General features: G+C 34.9%; 3 protein-coding genes across 6 annotated transcripts in view; 1 reads left to right on the top strand and 2 right to left on the bottom strand.

Annotated features, from left to right (window-relative positions):
- Window positions 1-19756, bottom strand: part of LOC144841134 (GPI inositol-deacylase-like) — a 29352-nt gene that overhangs the window by 3126 nt on the left and 6470 nt on the right. Inside the window, exons 5-21 of one of the 4 annotated variants that reach the window (XM_078697330.1) lie at window positions 19134-19225; window positions 18708-18854; window positions 18239-18432; window positions 14779-14845; window positions 14496-14592; window positions 14052-14218; window positions 13781-13933; window positions 13587-13662; window positions 13323-13457; window positions 12831-13042; window positions 6302-6395; window positions 5221-5311; window positions 3863-4036; window positions 3224-3368; window positions 2767-2817; window positions 2191-2314; window positions 1902-2121 (exon numbers count right to left, since the gene is read on the bottom strand). In XM_078697330.1, coding sequence (XP_078553456.1) covers window positions 1902-2121; window positions 2191-2314; window positions 2767-2817; window positions 3224-3368; window positions 3863-4036; window positions 5221-5311; window positions 6302-6395; window positions 12831-13042; window positions 13323-13457; window positions 13587-13662; window positions 13781-13933; window positions 14052-14218; window positions 14496-14592; window positions 14779-14845; window positions 18239-18432; window positions 18708-18854; window positions 19134-19225 — 2239 coding nt within the window. Of the gene's footprint in view, window positions 1-1901; window positions 2315-2766; window positions 2818-3223; window positions 3369-3862; window positions 4037-5220; window positions 5312-6301; window positions 6396-12830; window positions 13043-13322; window positions 13458-13586; window positions 13663-13780; window positions 13934-14051; window positions 14219-14495; window positions 14593-14778; window positions 14846-18238; window positions 18433-18707; window positions 18855-19133; window positions 19226-19756 lie in introns of all 4 variants that reach the window. The other 3 variants (XM_078697331.1, XM_078697329.1, XM_078697328.1) reach the window with 3 other exon arrangements.
- On the bottom strand, window positions 6742-8028 carry LOC144841108 (uncharacterized). Its single transcript, XM_078697296.1, has one exon. The coding sequence runs from the start codon at window positions 8026-8028 to the stop codon at window positions 6919-6921; it is 1110 nt and encodes a 369-aa protein (XP_078553422.1). The 3' UTR covers window positions 6742-6918.
- On the top strand, window positions 11250-12476 carry LOC144841154 (carbohydrate sulfotransferase 11-like). The gene has a single exon (XM_078697373.1). It carries the CDS (start codon window positions 11261-11263, stop codon window positions 12083-12085), a length of 825 nt encoding a protein of 274 aa, XP_078553499.1. The 5' UTR covers window positions 11250-11260; the 3' UTR covers window positions 12086-12476.

Genomic DNA, 19756 nt, shown 5'->3' with positions numbered 1-19756 from the left:
ATTATGAAACATTATAAAAGAATCCTTCTAAATATTGACCTCGTTTTTTAAAGACAATAGTTCGCAAAATTAATTAAATGGACAATGATCATTTATGTCTATATTGACAACATACAGGGGTTAATACAATCATTACAGCTAAGCTGATCGAAATATCCAGATATACGGTAAGGTTATAGAGCAATCCTACCCGCAAATGATTGTAGACCTACAATACATTTTCAATTTTTTATATTTATACAGATAATTACAAACAATAGGCCTTTTCTGTTTTAGAATTATTTACTGAAGTTTTATAAATAACATATTTTTCAATGTACTTTTCTATTTATATTTTCTGGTTTTGTTTGTATCGCCTTAGTTGGTAGGGGCTGGTTAAGCACATCACAGCAGTTCTATGCAACTTTAGCTTATCCTCATTCCCGTTTAAAGGCCTGTTTACACTAGGACGATAACGATGATCGACGATATACAGATAAACATTTAAAAAAATGGAAAAGCTTTCGTTTTAGAACTATAGGATAATCAGCTATGCTGTCTTTGATCAAATTAATACTTTAAAAAATGCAATCAAATGACGTCATGATCAATAAAAACAATAACAACGTTGTATTTTCACGATATTATTGCTCTTACTAATCATGACGTCATTTGATTGGACGTGTGAAAATATTATTTTCATCAAAGGCAGCATAGATGGTTGTTTTTCTATGAGTTCTAGGATAAAAAAAATGTTTAGATTTCTTTTGCTTTATGTATGAAAAATATATATTTATCTATTTATCGTCGATCGTTATCGTCCTAGGGCAAATGGGCCTTATGTATAAAAAATATATATTTATCTATTTATCGTCGATCGTTATCGTCCTAGTGTAAATAGGCCTTAAACATATAAAATAAAAATTAAAGAATAGCCGACATTAATGCATGTCATTTATATTATATACAGGTTTGTTTCACTTCAATTAAAAACGTCATTATTAAAAAACATATATCCTTGAATTAACTACACAAACTATTTAGTATTCTTCAGAGGCCTACATGCATTAGCTAATTAATCAAAGCCATGAAACGAACAATCAAAACACGTAAACAAGTGTTTATGTTATCAAACAGACTGTTAGGCCATGAAGGTATGAAATATTATAACTCCATGGTTAGGCCTTATGTTTATGTTCACGCATTAAAAAAGCGAGTTAAATCAAATGAATTATTAGGATTTGAAATAAACTGCCGCTTTCCCTTTCCAATAATACGAGAAGCTGGTACAATGATATTATATTTCGAGGCTTTTCGATGTTTGTCTGAAATTCCAGCTCAAGTAGTATACGTATGAAACGCCATATAACGCTAATATTAAAGTCAAAACTCCAAACCCAGACTAGCAGTACAATGAGTACAGATGTAGAATTGAACAATGGGCTATTGGTGCCTTTTCGAGAAGTCTGATTAGTGACACGACGAGTTGTTTTGCTGCTTTTTGGTGTCTTTAGTGATATTTACTCAAATTTAATCATAATCCCCATTATCATTATCTACCATAGTACATTTCTATTCATTAACATACTGTGTATCTTTTTTTGAATCAGATATAACTATTTTGCGTTTATCTGTTTTTCTTATTTTTTTTTTTAAATTCCCAACGAGTTTATGACGCACGCGTTTAAATATTGATGATAGCGATTTTCGTACGCGAGATTTCAAGGCTGATAATATATAAAAACAATTATCAAAGAAATGTTTAAAATATATATCAATCCGAAATAAAATAAAAAAATCAACATATCTTTTAAAAAAAATATAGAGGCCTACGCCTATAAATCGAAAATAATTTTTAAAACAAGTTCACCTATTCATCGAAATAATGTTTTTTGCCGTAAAACTGTTGATTTTACACTTACTTTAAATGCTTTGCCCAGACTATCAACGATGGTATATTAATGACGACTAAACATAGTAAAAGCATCATCAATGTAAAGTGATAATTGTACACATCTTCCGCTATATCCAAGGCTGTTCGCTCCTTTGTTTCCGTTGCTTCAGCAACATCCTTGTCCACATTCTCGTCATCTTCTGTCTCTTTTGTATCGTCATCTCCTATGTCTTTAGTATCGTCATCTTCTATCTCTTTCGTAGCATCTCCTATCTCTTTAGTATCGTCATCTCCTATCTCTTTAGTATCGACATCACCTATCTCTTTAGTATCGTCATCACCTATCTCTTTAGTATCGTCATCTCCTATCTCTTTAGTATCGTCATCACCTATCTCTTTAGTATCGTCTTCTTTGGTTTTTTCAGATTCATTTGTCGGTGTCTGGAAAAATTACTTAATATTATACCGAGTACATTCTTTATTTGGTGCTTTCTTAGGTAAAGCCTTGTCTACACTATCAAACTTTATGTGAAAAAAAAATGTGATGTGCCCATATATGGACATGATGATGTCATATCACTAGCACATTTGACCATATCACTACCATATTTGGGCACATCATACTTTTTTGTCGAACTAGTTTGATAGACAGAGCTTTAGATACATAAATAATCGAAAGGTTGGAATACCAACAGCAGCAATCAACGAGACACACCTGCATTTTAATTGTACATACAAAAAAGTAGTAGTTCGTAGATAGTTTTCTAACGAATATCTTGGAAAGGTCTACTGTATGTCTATGAGTACGGGCCTAAAAGTTAAGGTGCTACAATGGCTATCAAACATGCGAGTGCTGTATCATTTACAAAGAGCACACCTTAGGATTTACTCACCAAATTCAGACAATTGCGGACACAAATAACGTTTGCATATTTCTTGGATACCTAAGGTAAAACAATATTTTATTAAACATTTATAAAGTGAGCCAAGTCAAATTATTACGATTCATAACCGTCATCGACGGATTAGTCACCATATTGATTCCCCGTCGTCAATCCTATTTTTGTTGTCCTACCTCCTTCTTACATGTTATACAGTAGTCATCATCATCATCACCGCCACCACCAAGGGTAAAATTATTAAAGTACCCCGCATTTAAGTTTTTCGTTTACATGTTCCTCTATCGATCAGATCAAACGACCGTGGTCATCGATTTGACAAACCAAAAATGTCTGGCATTGAAAATGTCAATTGAGTAGGGTCAAGGATGGTCGTGGATTTTAGGAAACCAAGATCAGTTGATCTGATCGACTGTGGAAGCCATCAAATAATAGCTAGCAGATTACTTACATGGGCAACATACATACTAAGCGCTAGGACCAAGGCAAGTGTACCACTACCACTGGACGATATCATGATTAATACTCCTACTGTACTGTATAACATCCACGGTATAGTGGACTGAGAAGGCTTTGATGGATCTGTAATTGGAGTTCTGCAAGAAATATTAGAATAAAGTTTCATTAATTCAATTCAATTCACATTTATTTTACTCATCCTTTATAATATAGTTTATAGCATAACATGTACTGTGATCGCAGCTAGTAGAATTCGGTGGATTTAGATAGAATTTCATAATAATTAAATTCATGTTTGCGGGTATACACACACAACACATGAAAAATGGCAAAAGGTTTCATACTTTCTTGTTTTTGACATGGCCACAGTGCTGATTTTGCCATTTTCCCCCTAACTGTCTTAACGTTATTATATAGCGCGCATTAGAAATTTATCAAATTAATTTATTTGTTAGATGTTTTCCTTACTATGACGTAATTGTACTAAGCACATAATGAGAACACTTGCGCTGATGACCAGGGTCAGATTATAGCACAAGGAACAATTGGTCTGCACCAACAAGATAATTGTTTAAGTACTGCTAAGTAGCTTAGTAATTAGTATATCTATAGCTATAAGAGCAATATGTACCTTGACATTAAACAGTAAAACTGGCCTAAACATTTGGTTGTGTATATCAAGAATTGCGACACGACGCAAACCATTGCATAGCTGAACAAAAACAGCACAATCGGTAATACATTGAAAAATATATTCTTTCGCACCATTTCCGTTATGTCGTATGTGCTTGTTAGTGGTTCCCATCTAAAGATAAAACACAACATTTATTGGTTCAGATATAGACTTCGGCTTTTATATTAATGCAAATTAATCTACTCAACCTGCACTGAATCTTTCACAGATATTAAGGCAAACTTAGACAGCGTCGTACGACGAGGCCAGACGAGTCGTATCGTCGGGAGAAAATGAAACATGTTTAAATTTCTCGTCTCGTCTCGTCGGGATTCAACTCAGACAGCACCGACGAGTCAACTCGGGCCTCGGCGTACGCCGTTGTCTGACTCTGAGTTGGCCTTTACTTTACCTTCACTGAATGTTTCACAGATCATACTTTATCAAAAGAAGATGACGGCAATAATATTGATGGCGGTGATGAATACACCCTCGTAATGATGTAAATTGAATAATATGACGATGGAGATTATGATGGCGGTGATTATGATGGCGATGATAACGCTGATATAACACGATGGTGAATAATGTTGATGATGCAGATGAAAAGATTACAGTATGACAATTGTATGATGACAACTATGACGACAAATAACAGTGATGACGGCATAATGTATTTGAGGTGTTACGTAGCGGTAGACGTTACGGGTCTATCATCATTGATTGGACGATTGTGGGTCACATGGCGTGCAATAGTACGCACTATTAAACGATCGTTTAATAGTACTTTTTTTCGTGTTTGGAATATATTTGTAGTGTATAATATACTGTAAAAAGAATTCCGTAATATATACAGCGTCTCGTGTACTTTACATGTGACACCTGTATTATTATAGTACGGCACCGAAAGGGGTGTACCTAACATTTCATGATACAGGTACAATGTGATAGGCCTAGGCACATGAGATGCTGTTACGTCATTTGCCTATGGTACAAAGCAAATTTAGATACAGTTCCGAAAATCGACTGCTTTTTAAAATTATATAATGTACTATGATACTGTAATTATTATTGAACAAAATATTGGAGATACATCACTGAGAAACACATGTAAAATGATTAATGTATTTTGCATTTTTCAAAATATTTAAAGCTTATACTTTTAGAAGCACAACATTATATTTATTAATTTATGTTCTGTATCATATTGTATTGTGTGAAACAATAAACTTGAAACTTGAAGCACCAAGGCCCTTCGATTATTCACGGTAAATGTCTATTTGTATGGCAAGTAGGTCTAAACAACATATTCTTACTTAATTGCACTTCTGATGATAGAAACAAACGGTGCTACAACAAACGGTTTACAATACGAAGACTGGATCCATATAAAATCATGTAAAGGTTCTAAAATGAAAAGAAAATACCCATAAAGTGTATTTTTATGTTTTAAATTGGCTACAGATTTCTTATTCATTCCAAACAGATGATACATCTTGACACTAGGACATGATTATACATACAACATTATTTTTCGCAGAAAATAACTGTTAAAAAGAAACAAATTAAATATTCATAAAAGAAATATCAAGATTTATGCATATAAAAATTAAGATAAGATTTTACTTCCTTTAAACAGAAGTTTAGGTCACTATAACATTAAGTTAAAATCGAGCGGCTCCGTTATAAACAGATGTTTCATGTACATCCAAGGCAACGGTACACATGCTTACGTAGGGAGATTTACTTGTTATATAACTTTCATAAAACATTCATTATAGGCCTAAACATGCGTTACGCCTTACTTCAACAAGCATCGCGTGTATTGAATTCACTACTTAATTAGTTTCAACGCATAACAGTGTCATTTAGGGCTTCGAGCGATTTCTATAAAAACAATAACTCGCATTATTAAGAAACCATACTACAGACCAACGTAGCTTTGATTAGTATGATTATTAAATAATAATCACAATGTCCTTAATAAACGTATAATAATAACAATATTGTAAGGCTTAAATTACTAAGGAGAAATTTCTAATTGAAGGTTTAATGGAAGGAGGACGCCTACTCGTGTTAGTGGCGTAAGACTAAATGAGGCACTGATGTTGAGGCCACACGTCACGCGGCGATATTAATGGCAACGCAAGTCAATAGTACAATTTAAATATGTGGCATAACAAAAACAATGTTTGTATACACGTTTGTTTGCACGATTTTTCAAATTATCGTGCTGAATTGATTTTGACAACATCATGTTTCTTAATTTTCAAGAAAATCGATAGGCCTATAATATTGATGACGTCAAAAAAGCTTACTAAAATCTCGAGTTAATTGTGTCTTTAATATGAACCGAAATATTGATTAGAACGCCCTCTATCCATGATATCCACTTACCGTTTGTTCTCAGTTGCTTCAGCTGATATGAGAAAACAAGGATGACAACAACAGTGATGAAGCAAGGGAGGCAAGTTGAATGAAACCTAACAAGCTGTGGTAAAAGTATCCATATAAGTTAATTTTTTAGCGCCAAATTATCAATTATAACGACTGATTGGTGTTACCACCGAGTGACAATAAAACCAACACTACAATTTGTCATGCCTTTGGTATTTAATCATTATTACATAATAGAGAATGAAATAAAAACATTTTAAATAACTTAAATCAATATACAATACAAAAGGTAATACTTTATTCACATTGTCTATGGCACTCAAATCAAAGGGACAAAATTGTAGACAGTATCGTATGACGAGGCCCGACAAATCGTTTCGTCTGTAGAAAATGAAACATGTTTAAAAGTTCTCCCGACTACCTAAAAACTAGGCCGACGCTATCTCAAGACGACTCGTCTCGTCGGGATTTAACTCAGACAGCACGGTAGACTCAGACGTTTTGTAGGGCCTTGTCGTACGGCGCTGTCTGAGTTGGCCTTAACGCGCTCGTTGAAATTCTGGCTGGTATACAGGCAACAGCGGATTTGTGCCTCTTATGTTTACGATTTCAATTTATTAACGTCTTTCCATGCCCATTTGTTTTATAATAAGTGGCTCTGTAATGACAACATTATCTCGTATTGACCCTAAATGTTTGATAGGTTGACGAGCAAAACCAAGTGGATACACAGTCTCTTGTTCATTTGCAGAGTGTGACCTTTGAAGGAAACCAGACGATTCTGGTTTGACTACTGAAGTACCAGCAGATTTAGTTTGAGTTCTTCGTTGTACGTTTTTACTTTCGTGTCGACTTACTTCCATGCTCTCTTCTATAGAATCGTGTAAAAGGTGTAACCGCGAACTATGCTTGCTAAGATTAGAATAAGCATTCTTGTTTTTATTAATTATGATAGCCTCTGAAATGTCCGTTAAATTATTTCCTGCAAATGATGGTCTCCTGATTTGATGTGAAACGACGTCTGGACAACTGGATACTGTGTGTTGACCGAGTGAACTCTTCCGTGTGTTCGCCATTAAGTTAAATGAGACCCTTCTTTCATTCTTTGACGGCTGGACAAGGTCACTAAGTTTACTTTCAATGTCTGCCTTGATACTAAGCTTTGATTCCGAAAGTACGGAATCATCAGCTATTTTCTTAGCCTTCAAATCTCCTTCTGTGTATGCTCGGCGTGGCGCAAAATCATAATTTTTAATTTCAGGAAAAAATGTATGCATATTTTGCATGCCAATGCGTCCTCTCGTACCCTTTACACTACTTTTCCTGTTTCGAATACTTGGAAAATACTGTTCTAAATAGGATTCCTCCTCATCTTCGTGCTCTTCTTCAATGTCAACATCTTCATCTTTCGGAGGAAAGAGTTCTCTGTCTTTAGCTTCCTCATTTGCTTGTTGACGTTCTAATTCCCTTTTAACTTCTTCTCTAAATAACTTCCTAGAGCGATCTCTTTTACGCTGGTCTTTCTCTGACCATACTTTACGATGAGGTAGATAGTCATAGAAGCTAATGTGTCGAGATGATCGCGATATTCCAGGTAATGACAACGGTCTTTTGTGAGAGTTTAACGTCGTATATGCTCTTGTGATAATACTAGTATCTTGTCTTTTTAAGAAAGATTTAGATCTACCAAAATGATCTTCAGATATTTTCGAAGGCTCCTTCATCATTTTATAGTCTACTAAAAACGTATTCTTTGTAGATGCATCAGATAAAATATGTTCCTTAATAGAAGATAATGTTCTATGTTAATTAATTCCATTCGTCTTGTAGTACTGGTAAAAAATAATCACAAATCTCCTATTATGACGCCATTTGGGCTAAATTATTGAAACCTGTTCGCTGACCAGTAAACCTAAAATTGAAACTGATGGGCACGCAGAAGGTCTTCCCATTTCACCAGTAAAATTAAACAATATAAATGGTATTTGGATTAGCAAATTCTTGTATATATCACAACCAACTTATTCCATTCTGCGAATAGTCTTATTAATTATTGCACCATACAGCATCAGTGAAATGATGTCAGCTCCAACGGCAGGACGATACCGTACCCCAGCATAACCATTATAGTCGATTCGTCTACAATTAATGATACTTTAAGTATGATTGCTCCAGTAACAGTGTAATACGTTTTTCCTCAAATCGCTTATAGAATAGAATACAGCATGCAACTGGTGATTAATTTTACTCGTAAAAAGATAATAGAACAGGTTTATTCTCTTCTTTAACAACCAGGCACCTGGTAATCTTTGTCGGTGTAAATTGCAATTTTAAAATCCGCCGATAATTGAAACACGAAGTTCAATTATAATCAAAAACGTATTAGCACAACCTTGGATGACATGAAATTGAAAACATTCTCCTTTCGAGTGGATCAATAAGACATGGTAGCTAAGATACTAATATTATAGCCGTCTGGAACGCCTATTAACACATGTAGACATAATATCAGGTAGTGTGTATGATAAACAAACACTGCTTTGTTGTCGTGTTTAAAAATACACAAAACTTGTTGAAAACGCTATAGAAAATATCATGAAATACTACAATAGGCTTAGGAATCTTCAATGTTATCTGACACATGCCGCTAGACATGTTTTGCTTAGTTACAGGTATCACAAATAAATAAACACTGCAGTTGTTTTGCTTGTTTATAAATGAATAAAACTTGTTTATAATATATACACAAATATATGCATAATGTCTATGAAAAGATATATTATGCTTGCGTTTAGTTATTAGCAACAAAGTATTTCTACGAATATATTTATTTATATTTGTATATGGATACATTGGAACATATCTTAATTAGGGAGGAGAAATATCTGTTTTAACACATGATGAACCCCTGTTGGGTCGCAAAAATGTCCAATTTAATAGAGGTAATATTTTACCAATTATGGTTTGTTTTAAGAAGTATGTATAGTAACTTTACTTTAATTTTAATTAAAGATGTATTGTCTCCCAAAATCATGAAAAATAAAGATTTTTAAAATCGGACTTTGAATAGGCCATTATGCAGTTTTAATGAAGTTGTTCACTTCCATAAGAAAAAAGAACGGGGAAAAAAATTATTTCACCTATAAAAAGACAAAAGAAACAGTTAAATTACCCAAAAACTCATTGGCTTCCAGACAATTTGACCATTTTTTGCTTTAAATTTCAGTTTTTTCAGGTAAATATTTTTTTTCAGACCCAATTCACAACTATTATGTGACATTAAAATAACATATTCAACAAAAAGATTAAAAAAAGCATTTTTTCAGGGGACAATATATCTTTAAATAGAACTGCCAAATATTGTTGACAATAGCAATCGTCAACCGAACAAACAGCCCGGGTGTTCTTAAAAGACAAGTGTAATCGACAACGAGTCGAAAAACAATCGTATGATTTATAATTTAAGACTATATGCACTGTATGGAATATGCGCAATGACTTTCTAAATGTTGGTTCACACTGACGCAACATAAGGACGTAAAACACAATCAGAAGCGACAGTTCCAATAAGCCATCGCTTTTGATTGGACAATTCGACTGCGTTACGGCTTGCGTATTTGCTTTGCGTCCTAGTGGGAACCAAGCTTTACTCGACAGCTACGTAGTCGAGCGGAATATCATGGCGTGGTGGCAAGCAATCAATATGTCTAACCAAAAGGGAAGAATATCACCTCGCGAATGGTCATAAAATACACACTCCAAAACGTTCGAGAATTTTCTTTCAAACCGTTTAAACAAACATGCCCACAGACGGGTTCCTACTGGTTAGATCGTTGAAGTCGGTAAATATGCCGTCAATTGGGTCTCTACATAATGCAACTAGTTCAAGCATAATTGCTCTATGTTCAAATACAAAACAAAAACGTTTCATTGAATAGATCGTTTACAGTTAGTAATGCTGGATCCGCCCTGACAAATATTAGATCGGGGAAATAGTACCGTACGTGTTCGACATTTTGGATTCAATATACAGTACCAGTAACAGTCACTTTCGACAATGTTTAAAATTAAGTACATTTAAAATTCTCTTACGATGATGCCCCACAGGAGGATTAACAGAAAGTTTACATTACTAGTTTTAGTAAACATTCTTGTTTGGATTTGTCTTGCTTGGAACGGCCTTGCAGGTAACTACTTAAATGAACCACTAATATCCATAATATAAAAACACCCCAGTTACTTCACCCATTCAAAAGCGAGTTCAATGGAAATGTGTTACTACTGTATATATTAATTGTTATTCTTTCTAAGGAAAAACGCAAAATGTTGATACACGAGTTCAAATGTGCATTGAAGCCGTCTCAAACGGAAGACATGATGTTACTCTAAACAAAAATAAGAAGGTATCATTACTGATTTTCAATGTAGAAGACATACACAAGAACACAGATTCGGTAAGTAGAGCCTATTTATTTACAACAAAGATGAATGTGAAAATCATTATAGACCAACTACTACGCATGCCCAGAGTAAACTTTGATACAAAATGACTGTTTCCTTCGTCTACCTCCTCGAAAAGAATGTTCGCTAACACTGACGACGGCCTGAAGAAGGACGACGGCCTGAAGGAGGACGACGGCCTGAAGGAGGACGACGGCCTGAAGGAGGACGACGGCCTGAAGGAGGACGACGGCCTGACGGAGGACGACGGTCTGAAGGAGGACGACGGCCTGACGGAGGACGACGGCCTGACGGAGGACGACGGCCTGACGGAGGACGACTGATGAAAACAACGCGACCAGTAACATAAAGAACTTCTCCTGGATATGATGATGACGATACAGAGTACGACTAATAATGATCAAGACGGTGAGAATAACAATCACCATCCTCGTAATATATCATGTCATAATCATAATTTATTTTGCTTTTTAGGGAACTGATGATTGGTTGACAAAAATGGAGCAAAGAATGAATCGACGTAGAAACACTCTACGCGAAGGTTGTGTGGCAAGTGGTCTTCCGAAGACCAACTTCACAAACGTAATCTGGAGGCAAAAACGACGACTGTGGTTCATGATAGTGAACGATCAATACCGTCTGATGTACGCGTACGTTTCCAAAGTTGGCTCAACCAATTGGAAAAGCGCGTTTCTTGTGCTGAAAGGAAAATACGCAAAAGTAGAAGACGTGCCAGGTAAGAAGGCACATGATCCGTCTCTGAAAAAACTCAGTCAATACTCGCCGAAAGAGATTGAATATCGCTTGAAAAACTACAAGAAGTTTTTATTTGTGCGCCATCCGTTTACTAGAGTGTTGTCCGCGTACCGCAGTAAACTAGAGGATAAGAATGCCTCATTTAGGAAGCGGTTGAGTAGATTAATAAAGCAGAGGCTTCATTCAGAAGGGAGGGACATACACAATGGTGCTAATGTCACTTTAAAAGACTTTGTGACCTATCTCTGTGACAACAGAACTAATAGTTTTGACGGCCATTGGGAGATTATTAGCAATATTGTATTCCCATGTCAAATTGACTATGATTACATTGGCAAATTAGAAAGCGCGGACGACGATTCGAATTACATACTGCAAAAAGCAAAAGTTGATCATTTAATCTATTTTCGAAACAGGACAAACCGTGCAACAAAAAGCAATGACGTCACTTTGTTTGAGAAATACTATCAGACGATAAGTGACAGTGAACGTCAAAAACTTTATAAGCTTTACAAAAATGATTTTGTTTTGTTTGGATATGACCCAGAAGATGTCTCGGCTATTTAACGAACTTGATTTTCTGTTTTTAATAATACTACTGTACCGTACTACTAAAGGCCAATTCAGACAGCATCTTACGACGAGGCCCGATGAAACGTCTTGACTCGTCGGGGCTGACTGAGTTGAATCCCGACAAGACGAGACGTCTTGAAATAGCGTCGGACGTAGTTTTTTAGGTCGTGGGGAGAACTTTAAACATGTTTAGGGTTGCACGGAAGCTCAGCAAATTTGTTGATGCTTTATCGTTTTCATGTTATTTGTATCTCCATTGAGATCCAGCCACTGATACACACAGTGACAACATTGTCATTTTTTCAGTAATTTGCCTTTTGATCAATAAACATTCATTCATTTATTTGGTAAAAATCATTGTCAACATATGTACAGAAAAGAAAACAAGAAAATTACACATAAAATGTTAAAAAGGTATAAAACTGCAATAAAACAATAAAAAGCAGAGAGCATGAGTTAAAATATTGAAAAATTACAGTCATAAAACATACACTATAATTGATACTTCATTGTGATCAAGCAAAATTCATATTATTAGTCAAAATATCAATCAAAATACTTACCTTAGACAATACTCACAATTATCCAGATGTAGATACAACAAAGTTAGTTGTCATCCACAAAATATGTCAACAACTGCAGTTCTTGCGGAATCTTGCGGAGATCGGGGGAGTATGTCTTTCAGATCAACTTATTGGAACTTCCTAATTTCTATCAAAAATAATACCAAACACTTTACCTGACCAAACCCTTCCTGGTGCGAGTATCCCAAACTCAATTGATACTGGCACTTTGGGCTGATATGAATGAACAGTTGCGCTTTTCTGTCGTCATCTGCGGAACGACCGTTGACCAACTTCAAGGAAATGTCGTTATTCTTGTTTGCAGGACGTACTGAGTATGAATCCTCTGAGCTCCAGGGAACGTGAAAATGCATGGTGCTGTTTAGGTCTGTGGATTATGAATAAATTATAAAATATGTATTTTATTATGATAAATGCATTTACTTTAAAATAATAATATGAACTAGTACCCAATCTAACCAGTACCCATTTTATACACCTGGGTGGAGAGAGGCAAATGTAAGTAAAGTGTCTTGCCTAAGGATACAAGCAATGCAGCAAGAGTTCGATTCGAACCACGATCGGTACTCAAACATCCAATAAACTATACTATTTAATTCAAATTTATGAATTCAATAAAATACTAAATATATGTAAATTAAACCTACTCTCATCTATTGGATCTTGGCAAGAAAGAACGTCCAAACTTGCTTTATAGGCGACACCTGGTGTATAAAGATCGTCAAGGTATACCCTGTGAAATGTACTGCCCTCTCCAGTTTCAGACAGGATAATTACTGGAGCTGAAACAAGAAACAAATTTTGTTTAAATTAATCTTGAGTCCTTCTAAAATTAAGCCTCTAGGTAATGCTTACATATTTCTACCAACTGCAACAGAATTGGTTCAGCTTTTAAATAAATATATACTCACCAAAAGTAAAGAACCCAGGCAAAAGAAACTGTACAGTGTTAACTTCACTGTTAAAAAGCTCAGCCGACACCAGTGCCTGAATGGTTAAAAAAATATCTGCTTTTAAACAATTTGTCGGCGCATATGATAAGCCCATACTCAACTATAAATAACATTTAATCAAATAATTATTAATAAAGGGTGGAATACCGTACCCCTCTACCCTTTGTCACTTTGAGCAGAATATGCGACGCATCGTTTAGTCCAATCGTTGGCATCAATATTTTCTTGGTATCTGTTTTCCGTGGTGGCAGCAGTTGATTGTACGATTTTAAGCTGATGGCTTCTAAGCAACGTTCACCTTTAACCTTTAGTTAAGAACAAAAAATATTGTATTTTAACAGGTCAGTTGCCAGTATCTTTACTTTAGCTAAGATACTGCAGTAACCGTAGTGACATACTGCAGTACAAACAAGTCTACCATACCTTGACACATGCAGACACCCAATCAGCACCTCCTGAGTTGCCAACAGCAATAAAGTGGTCAATTTCTTCCACAGCATCCTTCAGTGGGAACATGTAGTGCATTGTTTTAGCAACAGCACCCTCAATGTGTAGTTTACCATCTTCAACAAGTGCAAACTTATCAGTTTCTAAAAAGGAAACAGAGACAAGTTTGGGTAACAAATTCAGGGTTGAGAGAGCAAAGAAATGATATTTTATATCTGATATTGTACTACAGAGACAGCCTTATTCAGGGGACATGTCATAAAGAACGAGGGGTAGTATAAGTTTTAACACTTTATCGGGTCCTGAATAGTTTTATATTGTAACTTAATTTATACCGCAGGATCAAAATGGAAAGATCTATACCAACATGAATAAGTTTTTTTTTAAATTACTTTAAAAGTATATTTTATATTTTCACACCTTTAAATTGAATAGTTTTGCCTATTTCTTTATCATCATTGTCATTAGTGAAATGTCTTTTGAGCATTTTCATCCTATATGCTGTATCAATAGATACCTGTAAAAAATACAAAAGAAGTGATTTACGTGGATGATCATGTGGATTATTTAACTCTTACATTCTTTTTTTCTTTGTACTTCTTAAATGAAAATGGCAGAGATGTTGATTTTAACTGACTTGTTGAGTTGACTTTAAATAAAAATTAAGAAAAACAATAACATTAAGTATTAATTTTCAACCCACCTGTTTAGTCTTTTTATCAATCATATCAAACATTGCCCTTTTTGTTGCCAACACTAATTCTTTACACCTGTAAAAATATATGAGTGAGTGAGTGGCCGAGCGGTTAAGACGGTGGAACTGTAATTACGTAGCCATAACATTGGCAAGGGTTCAAGACTCACTCGCTCTATGGTTCTGGTGGTAGAACGAGTCTCGGATAAGGACTATAAATCGTAGGTCCAGTGTACACATCTAGCTCATGTGCACTTTTAGTATCCCCATTTTACACTTTCTCTGGGAAAAAATTAGAAACAAGTGTTTCTCAACTGATTTGTGTCATATTGGGTCTATATATCCACCAAAAAAAAGTTCCAGTTCATCTGGCCTGGGGAAAGCCGCCATTTTGGATTTTCAAAATGGCCGCCATAAAATACAGGTTTTTGCTCATATCTCCTCTTCTACATCATGCATGGAAATGATTTTGGTGGCAAAGTGTATGTTTTGAGGGTCAAGGAATCTAAATACAGCATTTTGAAGTTCACTCAATGACCGCCATCTTGTTTTTCAAAATGGCCGCCTTAAAATACAGATTTGTGCTTATCTCAGCTTCTACATCATGTATAGACATGATTTTGGTGGCAAAATGTAGGTTTTGACGGTCAAGGAATCCAAATACAGCATTAATTTGAATTTCACCCAATGGCCGCCATTTTGAAAATCAAAATGGCTGCTATAAAATTTACAGATTTTTCCTCATATCTCAGCTTCTACATCATATGAACGTAATTTTGGTATAAAAGTATATGTTTTGAAGGTCAAGGAATTCAAATATAGTATTTTAAAGTTCACCTAATGCCCGCTATTTTGTTTTTCAAAATGGCTGCCATAAAATTTACAGATTTGTCCTCGTACCTCAGCTTCTACATCGTGCATGGAAGTGATTTTGGTGGCAATGTTTATGTTTTGAGGGTCAAGAAATCTAAATACAGCTTTTTGAAGTTCACTCAATGGCCACCATTTTGATTGTCAAAATGGCCACCATAAGCTACAGGTTTTTGCTCATTTATGAGCTACTATGATTATGATTTTGCTAAGCCTATGTTTTGAAGGTTACAGAATAAAAACAAAATTCAGCTTTTGAAATACAGTTGGAAAGTGATGACGAGAATAAGTCAGTATGTTGTTGATAATATATGGGAACCACAATGATTATGACCCCAGGAGATACTGTACACAAGAAGATATCAGCGATGTACTGTAACTATATCATTCGCGTGAAGAACCTAAAAATATAATATTCTAAAAAAGTTTGTTAGACGACATTTTAAGATATTTTCCAAATCCTAAAGAGAAGCATGGCCAACTTTAGTTAAGCATATTCCAATCAGATACATTATATATAAAGCAAGTAAAGCAATTTAAAGCAACATATCTTATGTGACTGAATGGATGGTTACCTAATACACTGGGGACTAACACTACTTCACCATAACTGGTCTGGATTTATGCATGTAGGTATAATGCGATAACTGGACAAATCGACGATAGTTTATGCCGATCATTCTTTTTTATCCAATTAACATGTCAACAGTTTATACAATGGTACAGACACTCTGAAAACGTATATCTAGCTGCTCATCTACCAGTCATAATAATCAGACACGGAGGAGTTTATCTTTTCAGGAGCTTTCTTGGTTATATTGGACATACTGGTGGGTTGAGGTTTTGAAGTTGTGCATAACCTACTTTAAAGAGAGCTGTATATTCTAAAGCTCTTAGAGGATGCAGCTATCTATCATATAATGATGACACGAGATGAAGATGTACCATTTTGTCTCCAGATATAGACACAGTATAGGACAATTGACCATGATGGCCAATATGCCTGAATGACAAATTTCCATATACATACAATACAAGATGTTCCAAAAGAATGGATATCATGCAACGTGTTATAATGGTGAAGAATCAGTTTTCAGACATGAGCACAATAGAGAAAACCTTATGTATCTTGAAATTTGTCTTTCAGCATTTCCAGATATAGCCTTCCACTGCTTTATCCATAAGTTGTACTTTTAACTGCAAGTTGGCCATGCTTCTCTTTATATTTGGAAAATATCTTTACATGTCGATGTAACTTCTTTAGAATATCTTGTTTATTAGTTTCTTCTCGCGAATGATAGTTACAGTACACTCTCTGGTATCTTCTTGTGTACCTCTTTGGTCTTAATCTGTATGGAACTCGATCTTGTGATTAACTCACGACGTTGACATAGTAATAATGAGGATTGTGATAGCGATAGATCTTGAAGACTATAGGCAAAGGGGATTGTACATAAATGTTGTTATTATTATATGTTGTGCCAGTTTGATTGGGAATTTTAAAACTATTACTGTATTTAACAAACTGTATGCAAAAAAAAGCAACATCTAAAGCCAGTGGAGCAGTAGCCTTCAACTATGAAGTTTGGTCCTAACTGGAATAAGAAGATCTGATCACTTTCCGACTCTGTATTTTAGAATGCTGATTTTTGATTCTGTAACAATCAAAACATAGACTTAGTTATCAAAATCATGTCTTCATTATGTATATGAGCTACGAAATTAGCAAAACCTGTATTTTATGGCGGCCATTTTGAAAAACAAAATGGTGGCCATTAAGTAAACTTAAAAAAAATGCTGTAATTGAAATCCTTGACCCTCAAAATATATACATTACCACCAAAATCACTTCCATACATTATGTGGAAGCTGAGATAAGAGCAAAAATCTGTATTTTTATGGTGGCCATTTTGAAAAACAAAATGGCGGCCATTGAGTGAATTACGAAAATGCTGTTTTTCGATTTCTTGACACTCACAACTACACTTTGCCACTAAAATCACATTCATACACGATGTAGAAGTTGAGATGAGTACAAATCTGTATTTTATGGCGGCCATTTTGAAAAACAAGATGGCGGACATTCAGTAAACTTCAAAGTGCTGTATTTGGATTCATTGACCCTCAAAACATATACTTTGCCACCAAAATCATATCCATACATGATGTGGAAGCTGATATATGAGCAAAAATATGTATTTTATGGCGGCCATTTTAAAAATCCAAAATGGCGGCTTTCCCCAGGCCAAATGAGCTGGAACTTTTTTTTGGTGGATATATAGAACCTATATAACTCAAATCAGTTGAGAAACACTTGTTTCTAATTTTTTCCCAGATTGGCCCTTTTTAGACTTAAAATAGGGATACTATTTAGACAAGTAGAAGGTTACCCCGGTTTACTAGTACTGTACACCACAGCCACTGATCATAACTGGGCCCTCTGGGAGACCAGTCTTTGAATAAAGAGGTCGCCCAGTATAAATAAAATATTTCAATTCTATACAGAATAATTGTCAAAAGCATTTTTATGGCACGAATTGAAACAGTTTTACAAAAATTAATTTTTGATAACACAGTAAAAGCAAAGTACACAAATTACCATACAACACAGAGATGATCCGTTGAGAGCCATACTCTAGGTATCGCACTCGTCACCACTGACAAGCTACGACTTGGATGAATGACGTCACTTAAAAATGTTAGGCCTGAACGCACAAGATTGTCACGGAAACCGCCACCAACAGACAGAACAACAACATCAATCAATGTGTCATTCATTTCATTTTTCCAAAACTATTTGAAGAAAATAAGTAAAAGTATGAAATAGAAGTGTATATGCATTGATGAATACTGAAATCTGTATAGGGACCCATTAAGCATGGGATGAAAAAAATGTGTTGTGCCTAAATATGGACATGATGTCATATCACTACCATATTTGGGCCTACCACTACCATATTTGGGCACACTCGTTTTTTGTCAAACTAGTTTGCTAATGTAGACAATGCTTTAAGCTAAAAGTACCCATGCATTATAGTCATTATTAATTATTAAAAAATATCACAAACCTTATTAACAGATAGCTGGAACTCATCCAGTTCCTTGTCAGCTTTCACCACTGGACTATCGTGGGGTGTAGCCTGTGTGATGATGGTGTTTACTTGTTTGGAGTTGAAATTTGGTGACAAAAACAAAGCTCTAGCAACAAGTCCTCCCTTTAACAAAATATACAGTAAATGTAAATTAAGTTACTGCAGTAGAAAGTGTTGGCCTAAAACTGCCCAGAATTAAAACTAGGACTATATTTAACGGTGTAATTTATAAATACAGAATAGGATTATACTTGGTCAAATGTTATTTCAAGTGAATTACTTTTCTCTAAGAAAAATAAATTTGTATTGGGGGGTTGTATAGTTAGTCTCTCAAGTTTCTTCAATAACTAGACAAAGTAATGAAAAACAGAGGCTTAGTTATGGCCTAAACTGAGAACTTACCATAGAATGGCCTACAATAACAACATTCTGTGGTGGGTTCTTTAAATGCTGATATAAACTTAGTATATGATTAATACAGTGAACAACATACTCTAAAAAGAAAAAAGGAATATTAAAATCACTCTTAAATTAAAGTTGGTTGAAATATGTGTAAAAGCGGTTAGGTACAAAAACATTTTACTCTTGTTTGATTCAATTCAATTCACATTTATTTAGTCATCGTTTATAATTAGTTATCCGCTTGGTATACCAAGCGGATAACTCCTTGTAATTGTATGAGATCAATATTTTTTGGTTATCCGCAACTTAGAAGTTGCGGATAACCCTTGTGATTGTAAATATCTTTTTTTTTTTCATCTTCTTTGTTCTTCTTTCTTTCCCGGAATTTTGTTGCATGCATATCTCTCATCCTTGTCAACATAACATTGTATAACTTTGTCAAAAGATTGACCTGTAGCTGTAGATGTGCAAGAAACTTCGTTATATGACGTTAGAGTCGCGCAGCGTAAGTTACGCGCAATTTTATGAATTTCAATGATTGATCATAGATTATAAACCAAAAGTCATTTTGTATTGACACTTGGTGAAAATTTAAGTCATATCATGGGAAAACTTTCTATGGA

Source organism: Antedon bifida, chromosome 4 (genome assembly GCF_963402885.1).
Source record: "Antedon bifida chromosome 4, ecAntBifi1.1, whole genome shotgun sequence".
NCBI lineage: Eukaryota > Metazoa > Echinodermata > Crinoidea > Comatulida > Antedonidae > Antedon > Antedon bifida.
Note: the sequence above shows the minus strand (reverse complement) of the source record. Positions and strands in the feature narration are given on the sequence as shown.